The 13,206-nt window shown below is 40.3% G+C and overlaps 2 protein-coding genes across 3 annotated transcripts; both read right to left on the reverse strand.

Moving 5' to 3' along the window:
* Positions 1 to 299: 299 nt before the first annotated feature.
* Positions 300 to 3,956, reverse strand: c1qb (complement component 1, q subcomponent, B chain). Its single transcript, XM_047581913.1, has 6 exons — positions 3,938 to 3,956; positions 3,164 to 3,289; positions 2,290 to 2,452; positions 1,905 to 2,133; positions 1,360 to 1,477; positions 300 to 1,145 (listed from the first exon to the last, which is right to left on the reverse strand). Exons 2-6 carry the CDS (start codon positions 3,164 to 3,166, stop codon positions 936 to 938), a joined length of 723 nt encoding a protein of 240 aa, XP_047437869.1. The 5' UTR covers positions 3,167 to 3,289; positions 3,938 to 3,956; the 3' UTR covers positions 300 to 935.
* Positions 3,957 to 4,840: 884 nt separating this feature from the next.
* Positions 4,841 to 10,987, reverse strand: LOC125006148 (complement C1q subcomponent subunit C-like). Of its 2 annotated transcripts, none has more exons than XM_047581917.1 (7): positions 10,853 to 10,987; positions 9,937 to 10,052; positions 9,743 to 9,805; positions 9,504 to 9,654; positions 8,887 to 9,027; positions 7,775 to 7,901; positions 4,841 to 5,428 (listed from the first exon to the last, which is right to left on the reverse strand). In XM_047581917.1, exons 2-7 carry the CDS (start codon positions 10,040 to 10,042, stop codon positions 5,294 to 5,296), a joined length of 723 nt encoding a protein of 240 aa, XP_047437873.1. In that variant the 5' UTR covers positions 10,043 to 10,052; positions 10,853 to 10,987; the 3' UTR covers positions 4,841 to 5,293. The 2 variants fall into 2 exon arrangements, with proteins under 2 accessions (XP_047437873.1, XP_047437872.1); XM_047581916.1 differs by having other exon boundaries at positions 10,815 to 10,975.
* Positions 10,988 to 13,206: the final 2,219 nt, after the last annotated feature.

Consider the following 13,206-nt stretch of genomic DNA (forward strand, 5'->3'; position numbering starts at 1 on the left):
GTGCCCATGAAACACCAACTCAGAACCAATCAGTATAGCAGGACAGATATATAGCTCTGCTCAGATTCTTACTTCTTATTTGGAAATCTGGACTTAATTGGTCGGTGATTGACAAACTTGATTAGCCAACTCCAGCGTGTGACATGTGACAAACTACCAGACTATCAGTGGCGTCCACATTTCTTGTTTGAATGTAACAATCTCCAACTTATTTCTGCAGGTAAATGCTACTCATTTCTCACCAGATAGATTCACTGTGCAACGGCAATGATACACACAGATGCAGAACAGCTGGTTGCTTGTGCGTTTTGTATCTTATTTTATTTTCTGTGCAGAACTGAAAATAATAGAGGCACGATATGCAAATGTATAGCTAAACACACGTGTATATCACTGGCAGATCATGGTCCCTTTAGAATTTATTAAAATATGCAAATTAAGCAGCAGAATTGGGAATGGGGACGGTCTGTCACCAGTAAATGAGGGACAGACATATGACAGACCTAAAACGACTAAGATTTAATGTTGATTTTGTTTCATATCTGCAGGATTAATAAGCAAGTGTTCATGACTTGTGTCCAAGTTTATTTTTTCCATGCAGAATCGAGGCTCCAAATGGAAGCAGGTTATGAAAATACAAGTAGGCTATGTACTGTATCTCTGGTCAAAAACATGGATTACATATTCTGTGTCTTTAAAATGTACTACAAAATATGAAAACAAAGCCAAAAATCATTCGCTGATCAATTTGATGGCCCAAATACCAAAACAGTTTGGAGACACAGGATATGTAGCTAGTGTAACTGGACAAAAAAATGCAATACTAAGCAAATCTTTTTTTTTTCTTATACAAGACACTTATTCTGTGAAATTTCTGTAAATGTCCCAAACCATTTGTGTTTTCATTAACTATGATGTGATGATCAGCTGAGGCTTTAGGAGGTAGGGAAGATAAGGAAGCCGGTGAATGTGTGGCTGGTGCTGCTCTGGGTCGTCACCACGTTGTTGTACTTGGTTGTTTGCAGCGAGATGGTGTCTCCGGGCTCCAGCTCAAGCATGGCCGACCAAGATGTGATCAGGAAACCTTCAGCTGTGTCGCACAGCATCACCTGACTCTCATCTCCCTTCACCAGCTTCAGACACACCTACGAGAGCACCAGATAGTCAGGATCAGGCCTGAGCACGCCGAACCAAAAGAGCTACTGGCAATGTTGTGGATCAAGACTGCAGCCAACTTTCTGCCCCTGAGAGGAAATAACTCCACAGAAAGTTCACAGACAGGGACGGCTAGAGCCGGCCAAAAACGGCGCGTCACGGCCTCAAGCACTACTTACTGTTGTGGGCTTCAGTGTAACTCACCGCTCTCCTTGCTGAGATATGGTAGCTGAAGAAGTAGACGCCTTTGATGGCGCATGTGAACGTCCCGTTCGTCAGATGGTCTCCTTGGAACTGTGGGTCAAGGTTGGGCAAAATCTGACTGTGGGGCGTTTAAAGACATATATTATTGGTTATGTTACAAACATTTGAAAAAACAATGCTTATATTTAATAAATCCAATTATATATAATTTTCCAAAATAATTTTGGGTGGGAAATGTCATCATCACTTATAATAAAACAATTTAAATTTACTGTATTTTCTCTGCATTTTAATTATATTATTTAGCATCGATAGCTGCCAATTGTTCACTTTTGTTTTTACTAGATTGTTGTTTTTTTACAGTGTAGAACTGAACAAGCTACTTGGAAGGAACATCTTCAAGAAGTCCAGGAAGTCCAGTTACGCTTTCTCAATTAATACCACATGCCAACCCTTTTTTTGTTTTTTAAATGAAAGTATTTAGCATCTTCTACATGAAATATCAATCCCACTCTTTCACTAAGACTTCAAACCTTCACACTGACCTTACGAAATGGATAGGCGTGTCCAACTCTGGTGTTTGTGAGATTTGTTTGTAGGAGAAGAAAGATTTCTGCTGGTTGGAAGGATTAAAGGATCTTCCTTTCGGCCCTGGTCGTCCTGTAGGTCCTGTAGGACCCAGCGTGCCCACATCCCCCTTCAGCCCGGGCCGTCCCGGAGGGCCCCGTGGGCCTGGCGCTCCCTTTTGGCCCGTGATGGGCTGACCTGCATCACCTGGGTCATATGTAACAAGGACATTAGTGTCAACTGAAACTGAGATGCAGCAAGATAATCATCTTGGCCAAGAAACTGCCGCAGACTAAGCAAACTTGTAGATTTTCTCAACTTGTGCTCTGGTGTAAATGTTTCTGACGTGCACTCAGAGCTCACCTGTGTCCCCCTTATCTCCTTTAGGACCGTCCCTGCCATTTGGCCCGTGTGTGCCAGGTATCCCAGGAATCCCAGGATGTCCCCCGCCACACTGCGTGGTGACTGGGGAGATGTGAACCACAAGCAGCAGAACTGCAGTACTGCAGCTCAGCCAGTAGGGGGCCTGAGCACACAGAGATGGATTATACTGTACAGTAACTCCAAACTGGTAGATGAATATTAATCACTAGACGCATCAAGACAAGCAAAGAGCCTAGCAAAGAGAGCTTCATATTGTTCCAAAGCATCAAAACACGCGATCAGTTTATTAGTGATATGTACAGAAACCACATTTCCACGCACACAATTAAAAATGAACGGATTCAGAGTTAAATCTTCAGAAGGAATTATAAATCAGATGTGGAGGGGTGGTGCAGACCACTTGATAAACCGTAGGTAAACATCACCTCCTAACCATGCACACACTCATTTCTCTCTGGTTGTGATAAATTCATTCTTACTGAGCATCTTGTGACATAATGATTTTCCAGAATGGACAGAAACATGGAAACAGCAAAACAAGATAAAGAGACAAAGATCAACAAAGCCAGAACATTCATGGCTACCTACTTGAATCAATTCAGTGTTGTCAATAAAGTTGGGATAAACAAAAAAAAGAAACACTTTGCCTGTGTCCTGTAGCTGATTCTTTCCAGTGTTAAAAGTATTTTCATTAGAAGTCAAATCAAGCTGACTAATGTGACACATTGTGAAACTATAAATGTGGAGTTGAGGAGTTCATGCTTTAAAGCTTTTAAAGGTTGAAGTGTATCATATCAAAAAAGTATTTAAAAAAGTATTTATTGTTCATTAGTAAATTAAAACAAGCTCTCACCATTTGCCGCTGAGTAAGTCTCTTGTCCTGTGGTGCAGCGATAAGTTGACGGAGAGCGAAGCTGAAGAGCTGTCGTGCTCACGGTGCACGGCTGCAGCTCAGTCAGGGAAAACACAGGAAGTGAAACTGGTCGAGAGAGTAAGGTTATGAGTAATGGTCTCTGGGATACAAACACTGGCTGGTCACTGCGGACGTACAAAATAAAATCTTTACAATATAATGTAATCTAATGTTTTTCATTTCACCTCATCTTTTTCACCCCATCTCATTTTCTTCATCTACTCCAGGGGTCTTCAACGTTTTTCAGTCCAAGGACCCCAAACTGATGGAGAGATTAAGTAGAGATCCCCCTACCTACTATGTGTTTTCTATATTAAACTCTATAGCTTAGTGCTATTTATAAATATACATTATTATCATCATTTTGTATTTAATATTAAGCTATCCCTTATCCCTTTACTAAAATATATTGGATTCATGTTGATGTGTATTTAAAGAAATTTAAGTTTGTGGGGGGAAATAAAACAAATAAATAAAAATGTCTAATCAACCAAAGATGTTGTGACCCCCCTGCAGTACCTCCGCGGACCCCCTGTTGAAGACAGACCCCCTTCATCTCAACTCATTTAATTTTCTTAATCTAATCTTTTTGATTTAATCTCATGTTCTTCATCTCAACTCATCTCATCTCCTTCATCTCATAGTTTCATATCTAATCATGACTTCATTAAAGTTGTAAAATATACAACATTTCTTTGGCATATGAATACAAACCTTGAGTAAATGCGCCACAGGCTTGTTTGAACTCCCGGTGCCGTGGTCATCTGTAAAATGATCATCAGAGGAAGTGAAACTGTTTGACGTGAAGTCAAAGAAAACTCCTCCTGATGAAGAACTGATGATGAAGCATCACTGAATGCATCCAATTAAAAAAAAAAAAAAAACTGAACTTTCTTACAAATTAACATCTTGTTCTGTTTTTGTGTGAACTTCCTCTTAGTGTTTTCCGGGCAGTGTGTTCTTAACCCCAGTCTGGATGCCAGTATCTGTTCCACAAAATATTTAATTTCCTCCATGGTATCTAGCTGATGTGTATTTTTTTTTAAATAATTATATCCTGTGAAATATGCTAGTTTATCACTTTCTCTCTCAGATCCTCTTTCCGTTCCCTACACGTTGTCTGTATTTGTTTTCTTGCTCATTTTCAACCTGAAGTTTCATCAAACATTTTCATAAACTATTAGTTATGCATTATTTTTACAGTTTTTACAAAGGCAAAAAATAGTTGTTTTTTTTTTTTTTTTTTTTTAAACACTGCACTATTTAATGTATTTGTGTTTTGAATTTGTCTTCCTATGTGGTGCTGTTGGCTCTATCTGCACTGGATTGACATGAACAAGATATTCTCTGGAGAGACGCTTGATGTAACTTGCTTAACAAACACACGATCAATGAATGTTAGCGGGGTACTCAGCTTGATTTATAATCTTGCAATGGCTGTATCTAGAGGCTACGTCGTAGCTTATGAAGGAATTTACCACAACTGTCTTCAAAACTTCACATATATGCACGCTGTCAATGTTTAAATTAAAGAAAAATAACTTCTCTTTGTCTTCTCATCAAGACGTGACAAAATAGAAATAAAAGAAAATCAGTAAACATGCAACTACAGTCAGGTTGTTTCTCCGCTCTCGGTTGGTTTATTGGGTATTAAGTGGCAGAAGGTAAAATCAATGACACAATATCTTTAAATGTGAACTGCAGACATTTAATGGACATTATTGATAAGCCTGTTAAACAAAAGCAGTCACTTACGAACACATTTAGAAATCCATCCTGTGATATACATAACACACACCCTCATTAACGTAAACTGTCGGTCTTTCCAAATGAACTGTTCATTAAAGGGCTTTGAAAAATGAAATAACAAAACCAGCTCAGTGAAATTACCTGAGCTCAAGACTTACTTCCTGCTTATAAACAAGACTAACTGAAAATATGGGGCCTGTATTACAAGGTGTTACGGACAAATGAAGACATCGAAACCAATATGAAGTTTTTTTTTTTTGTTTTGTTTTTTTAACGTGTGAAGGGTGCTGTTAAACTGTTTGGTGTTTCTCATCCCGTGGGTCAGTGTGGGTGCAGCAGGAAGCCCGAAAAGATGCTGTAGCCGCTCTCAGTTCCTGTCATCCCCTTGTAATCTTTAGTCTCCAACCAAATCTTCTGACCCGTTGAAAGGTAGACCGCCAGACCGCCCGCCGTCACCTGGAGACACAAGCAAACCAAATTTAGATCACTTTAAAAACATCCAACCGCTAAAAAAGTCAGGAACCAGTTCTCAGTCATCCAGGTCATGGTAATCCAGAGGTCGTTTTAAATGGAGAGACTGGATTTGTAGAGTTTTGAGAAGACATCTCGCCACTCATCCGAGTAGTTCTTCAGTTCTAAGGGACTCTGGTTCCTACAGAAACAAGTTAAACGAGTTTCTGATGGGTTTTTACCAACATAGTTTTCCTATTTAACCTCAACTTCCCACCAGTCTCTTAAAACTGAAGAAGCTTCTCGGATGAGTGGCGAAACGTCTTCTCAAAACTCTACAAGTCCAGTTTCATTTTCTAAATGCCTTTTGGCATCTCGTCTCATCTTTTTCATCTGATCTCGTTTTCTTCATCTTATCGCCCATGTGGACTGATCCAATCGTTGCCTGATCTTGTGAGACTAGTGATGTGAAACCACAAGATTTCAAATGAGAGGATGCAGGAAGTGGCATATATTTATCTATCTATCAGTCTTGATCCCTATGTACATGAACCTCCTTTGGGATAATTGGGCCAAAGTTGGAAAGAAAGGTATTTTTTCTCATGTTTAATTACATTGTTTAGCTATACTAGTGGGGATAGAACAACAAGCTGTAATTCATCTTCAATGGAAGTCACCTGGACTGGCTTCAACTTTTTTCAAAGACAAGCTGATGCATCGTTAATAATGGGTATTTGTTTGAAAGCTGATTCAACAACAACTCACCGACAGCGTAGCTCGTCATCTTTTGACAATCCTATGTTAATGTGGATGGATTAACATAGGATTGTCAGATCAACTAATGTGCTTTCTTCGTACATAGCCAGTTCTTTGTAGCTGACTCGTGCAGGCAGTTAGCATCAATAGTTTAATGTGTAGCACAAATAGTCTGAATGCACTGGACATCAGGAAAATGCACAAAAACCAATAATACTGTGGTGGAAAAAAGTTTTTGGACACACTTAAAATTGTACACAATCTCAAATATTATCGTGAAATATTTGTGTCTGCATTAGACAGACACAAACAAATACAAGTTATATTTATTTTGTTTGATGACTTTATTTGTCTGATTACTGTTTACAAGAAAAACTAACAAAACTAAATTTGTGACAGTTTCAATATGTCAGTTCTCAACCTTGTCGGTATTATAGTCAATGAATAACAGAGCATGTGTTCAAAACTGAACAAAAAATAAATAACCATCACATCATCAAATTAATATTTAGTGTTCCTGCCATTAGCAGTAGAGCTCTAATCCTGGCTGGCATGTTCCCCACAAGCCTTTCACACTGTTGAGGGGTAATCTTGCCCCGTTCTTCTTGAATTACTACTTTTAACTCTAAACTTTAACTCTTAAATTCTTTGGTTTGGGCTTTGAAACAGACCTTTTGATAATCCACCACAGATTTTCAATGGGGCTCATGTCCGGGGATTTAGCTGGACACTCTCAGACCTGGATACTGTGCTCCTGCAGCCAAGTTCTACTGGCCCTGGATGTATGAATGCAAGGAGCATTATCTTGTTGAAACATCCAGTTTGGACCTTTTTGAACAGTTCATGTGGAGAAGGGAGCATGTGGGTTTCAAGAATGGCACAATATTTGGCAGAGTTCAATGTGGCATCACAGACAGTGAGATGACCAACACCAGTGGCACTCATGCATCCCCAAACCATGATACTGCCTCTGCCATTTTTGACAGTAGGTACTGTACATGCTGGAGATTATTATCTTCACCTGGCCTTCTGAGTACCCTCACATTAGCAGAAGAAAGATAAAGCTGGAAACAGGACTCATCTTACTACAGAATTTTCTGTCCAGGTCATTGATCAAGGGCTTCTTGACAGCCTTGTAGGACCTTAAGCCATGATCTAAAAGTAAACCACCTACAGTGCAGGTGGAACACCGGACACCAGTTTGGTTTGACCACCAAGCTCCTGTGATGTCATGGTTTTCCCTGCACATGTGGATCAGGATGCACATGTGATCATTTCTTGCTTAACCCTTGGATGCCCAGATCTTGGTTTGTCTTCCAAGATGTTGGTTCATCTGTATTTCTTATGTTGTTTTATGGAACCAATCAATTTTTAGTTTTTAATGGCTGTTATGGGATTTGTTTAGTATTTTGTCTGTGAATGTACTAAAAGAAATCGCACTTGAAAAACTAAGAGTGATTCCTAATGCAATATGTCACAAATGCATGGGGTGCCCAAAAACCTTTTTCCACCACTGTCTATAAAACAGCACAAGACACAATTAAATATACATAACATAATGTAACAATAAATTCATGGTATTGTTTATGTTAGTACCTGTCTCCTGTTGCGGCGGAGATCGCAGAACGAAGTCAGCAGTGTGTCGTCCATCTTCATCAGTACACAGAGACGTTCATTTAACGAGGCGTGGTACACAAAGTAGTATGTTCCTGGGACCCGACACCTACAACACCATGGAAAAACTACAGTTACTGACTAAAAGTGGTGTCTTTTATTCTGACTGGGACAGAATCTGGCACTGTCAACGCAATGGACAATTTCTTTTTTGTATTTTGCATTAACGTTTGCACAGACAATCCCAGTCCCCAAAGAAGGAATCATAACAAATTTGATTGAATTTTGTTCCAGTGCCATCAGCAGGTAAGAACTTGCACTTTTAGTGAATAATATAGTATAGTATAGTATAGTATAGTATAGTATAGTATAGTATAGTATAGTATAGTATAGTTTAGGCTTCAATGGACAAAAATTTGAATGGGAAATAAAGGTTCCCAGATGGATAGCAATCACTCATTGTTGTTGTGAAATTTAGTATAAATATTCATGGACACACTGGAATGACTTGTGATCCCTCAATCTGTCACCATCATCATGACTTAAAAATGTACACGTGTGAATTATTTTGTGGCCAAAAACCTACAAAATCAATGAGGTACTCATGCTGACATGTTAGCTGTAGCTCAGATGCAGTGTCACAGAGCTGCTAGCATAGCTGCAGACTCTTAAGGCGTGAACACACCAAACTGACAAAGCTGGTACACATGTTCTGAACCTGGTTCAGGTGACGTTTTTCATCCACAATGGGAAACAGGAAGAGTAACTTTTAGCTGGGAGGTCCAGGAAGCCAGGAAGAGCTACAAACTGTCATACAGGACCATCCTCTCCTGAATCATGCTGATTAGTTTGTTTACGCTTCATTAAAGAGGTCTCTGAGGCCGGCTAGTTCCCTCTACGATTCAGCATGATGTATTGGCTCAAAATTTGATAATAGTTCCCTGACTAGTACCAATGGTGTGGGTCAGTCCAGAAATAATAGAGCCACATAGACTAACCACTGTGCCAACTGTGGCCCAACTGAAATTTTGATGGCCAACTCCTCTTTGATGTCATGTTGTCATCTACGATGGAAAAACATGTGATATTCTCACTTAAAGTGTCCTGCCGTTGCGTTGTAGTCATCGTTGATGTTGGTGATGATGTTGGTGAACCGAATGACGCTGTCTTTTGGCGGGTGGTCTCGGGTTCCTCGGGCCACGCTGAAGGCCGCCTGCTGCAGGACTCCAACAGTCCTGCAGACAGAAAGACAGAACTCAATGCTTTTACACCAGAAAAGTTTGTGTGAGCTTCAGAACCAAACCACATTTACACCAATTTGTAGTTAAACCACTGCCTCATCATAAAACTGACCTTTTTTCATTTTCAGCAAACCATTTACTTTTTTTTGCCGGCAAATGCTTAGAATCTATCTGTATTTACTGTATCTGTATCTATCTGCTCTTTAAACTAGATACACCTATGCTGCCGTCAATAATTTGTGCTTAAAGTTTTGTATGTTTTTGATTCTTTTCATTTAAAACAACTGTTATTTTGTAGGTTGACGCAGAACAGAACCGGTTATGTGTTGGTAGACGACACCGTGATGACCAAAGGCAGATTAACTTTATTAGGATTAGATCATCCTTCTTTTTGGTATATAAAGTCTTCTACACGGGAGTGTTAGGTGTAAGAAGCAATTTAAACCCTGTTGTTTTGTCTGGCTATATACCCGTGCTCCCCTGGTTCTCCTGGAGGTCCTGGATTTCCTGGCGGCCCTTGTGGTCCAGGTTCTCCACTCTGACCTCGTTTACCGGCGTAGCCCGTCAACCCAGGCTCCCCCTTCTCTCCCTTCTGAGGGCCGATGCCACCCCTCCACCTACCTGAGGATTGAAACAACAGTGCTAGTTGTTGGAGGATTGTGAGGCTGAGCTAATGCTAAACTAGCTGCTGGTTGTGTGTGTTGGATACCTGGCTCTCCTTTCTCCCCTTTCTGTCCGTCACGACCATCTCTTCCAGGAATCCCGGGAATACCTGTGGGAATAACAGGAATAATCATCAGTGAGATAATTTATCATTTATAATAAATGTATTAATTAATGATTAATAAAAGAAAAATAAATAAAAATACACTACCCACATGTGTCAACTATTAAAGTACACACCTGGCATCCCGGGCATTCCTGTTGCTGGACAGGTCTCCATGGCGACCAGCCTGGGTACCACCGAAGAGATCAGGGCTCCGATCACAAGAAAACGAAGGCTGAGCATGATGGAGACCCTGAGAGGGATGAGAGGAGAGGGAAGGACAGAAGGAGAGAAGAGACAAGAAGACATGTAATAGGAAGGAAGGAAGGAAGGAAGGAAGGAAGGAAGGAAGGAAGGAAGAAGGAGGTGAGATGATGGGAGAAGGTGAGATGAAAGAAATTATTGTAGTAGATTAGGAAACAGGAATAGATAACAAAAATATGGAGGAGATGAAGACATTTGGAGGATAGTTTGTTGGAAAAGAGAGGAAAGAGAGATAAAAGAAGATTAGAAGGTATAAAAGGGGAGGGGCAAAGAAGGAGAAGGGAAAGACAAGAGGAGATGAAGAGGGAGGGAAAGGGAGAAACAAGGACAAGAGAAAGGTAGGAGATGAGAAGAGGAGAGTACGTTAATAAAGAAGCAAAGGAAAGGAAAGAGGACAAATTGCAAAAGATTAGGAAACAGAAATTGGGCACACAAAAAGAGACCAGAAGTTAGGAGAGATGGGAGAATAAATAAACCAGGGTTGGAAAAGACAGGAAGAGGAGAAGACGATAAAGCAAGTTGGCAAGAGGGATGAGGAGTGGAGACAAAAATAAAATAACAAAAAATGAGCAGAAAAGTTAAAGGACGACAGTAGCGAGAGGTGATCGTGGAGGAAAGAGAGGAGGAGAAAGAATGAAGAGGAAGACAGCAAACAAATCAAAACTGATTTTAATGTAAATAAAAATCATATTAATTAACTTCTTCTTCGTTTACTAATTTTATTAATAAGTAATAAATGTTTAAAACTCACCAGAATGATCAGACTGGAACAATAATAATAAAACCCACCACTGCAAATTCAAAGCAAACTGAAGCTCCCAGCGCTCCGAGTCCTGAAGCAGCCGGAGGAGGAAGACGACTCAGAAACCAACGATTCAGCAGCTTTGTCGTCACATCTCATTTTCTGAACGCAGAGTTCTGCAAATCTGGGAGGTAACACAAATCGAGAGAGAGAAAAGAACTGCAAGCTCTCAGCAGGCTTAAGAGATTTACATTGACCAGCCATAACATTAAAACCACCCACTAGTGAAGTGACAAACTTTCATCAATGAACATGGGTCAGCATGGACACTCTGACTGGTCTGCAGCACAGCACAGCTTCAAACAAAACAAACTGAATCACAGTGTCTTCTGACTCCTTTCTATGTCTTCAGCAGTTTGTGAAACAGTTTCTCGTCTGTTGGATCCGACTACATGTCCATAAATGATCCCTGGTCCATGACCTGTCTCTGGTTCTTCTCCTTACTTGGACCACTGTTGATAGGTACTGACCAGGAACACCCCACAAGAACTAAAGTTCTGGAGATGATGCATGTGAAAAAAAAAAAAAAAAAAAAAAAAAAACAGTGAACAGAACCGAAGACAAAAGGACAAATACAAACATTCAGAGTGACAGAGCTAACAAACAGATAAAATGACTAGAAGGACAGACAGAGCACACACAACACACAAAGCCAAAGTCTAGTCTAGTATAGACAAAGTCAACGATATCCCACCCATTGACAGGAGCCATGAGAACCAGATAATCAAAGTAATTAGTGGTCATAATGTTATGTCTGATCAGTGTGAAATAAGTATTGAAGCCTAACACAGACATTGTGGTTTAACCCATAAAACAATCTTCTCAGAATCTCACAAACAATCTTCAACTCCAAACTCTTGTCAGAAAACGTTGCATAGACCCATGTTTTTAGATTCTTTTGATGCAGACCCTGGTCCATCTTATTCATCTGTGACACAGAGAGCTCCATTAGTATCCATGAATGGTTAAGAACTCAAGAATGAGATTCACGGTTTCTCAGTCGCTCGTGCACCTGCTGCCTTAAACATGCGCGAAAACCACAAATGTGATTGATCCCCCACTGAAAATACTCCCCAACAAATGATTTACATCGTCCTGTTTGTAGCCTCCTAAAGTATCACTAAATACCACAGTGTTTGCCTGTTTTATGAAATTGCTGTGTGCTGTTTTTGGAAACCGAAACAGCACATTTATACAGTGTTTTTACGAATAACATATTCTGTAGGAGTCAGTGCTGCACACTCCGGCTCCGACTCCGGCTGCACACTCGAGCCCAGGACTTTTGTCTCCGACCTCCAACGAGTTCAGTTTCTGACTCATGACAGGGTTTGTTGCTCCAAATGAAAAAAATCATGCTTTCGCAATTTAACCAGAAATTAAAACTTCCAAAAACACACACGATAACAAAAGGAAGAGGTCAGTTGAGGATGTGCCAAAGTGGCAAAAGTTGACGGAGAAGGAGAAGTTCAAAAAACCAAACATTTTTCACTTCCTTCAGAGGGGTCGCACGAAACTTTCCTGTGTGATGAAGCTGAGAAAATTTGACAGTTGAGATGAGGTGAGGGATATTTGAGACTTGTCTTTGCAGCACTGAAGAGAAGGGAACTATTAGGACAATAATAGTTTAGCTTAGCTGATCTTCTGACACGACAGCAAACACCAGACTTCCCAAATGTCAGATTAAAACTTTCCTGCAAGATGTTCAGAGCTTTTTGTGTTTTTTTTTAGCACACGTCTTGGTCATTTTATTTAGGGCTGTTTGCAGCTGTTTGGTTGAGACAGAATAGAAAGATTACCACAGGGATGGAAAAAACACAGCAAGTCTGACAGTCAGCCATGATTTTATATTTAGGATTTCTTCAGTTTAAGTGACATTTTGAACATTTTTACTTCTTCTTGTAAAACTAAAACATAAAAGTTTTATCTCTTATTGTTCTAATCTAATAATCTGCACTAATTTCAGTGGTTCATGGTGACAACATCCAAACATGGATTCAGAGGCCCTCAAGGCTCTTCTCACCTCTCACCACCACATCAGCGTTAGAAAACACAGGACGACCCTGATGAGGTTACTCCCCCCAGATTGGTCCCCAAACAAGATCTTGCCAGATCTTGATGCACAGGTTCTCCAACACCTGGTTGAATGCACCAATAAAAAAGCAGCAGCCTACCAGGATAAGGAGAAAATGATGAGCTGAAGAAGGTCATTGGTCTGCTGCTCCACACGTATGTGGTCCACCTGCACCAGTTGAGTGACTAATGGCGCCAGGGGACAACTTTTCACCAGCCTCACCCTGCAACTGTCATGTCCCGTGACCCTTTCTGGCTCATTCTGAGTAAC

The sequence above is a fragment of the Mugil cephalus genome, chromosome 4, assembly GCF_022458985.1.
Source record: "Mugil cephalus isolate CIBA_MC_2020 chromosome 4, CIBA_Mcephalus_1.1, whole genome shotgun sequence".
NCBI lineage: Eukaryota > Metazoa > Chordata > Actinopteri > Mugiliformes > Mugilidae > Mugil > Mugil cephalus.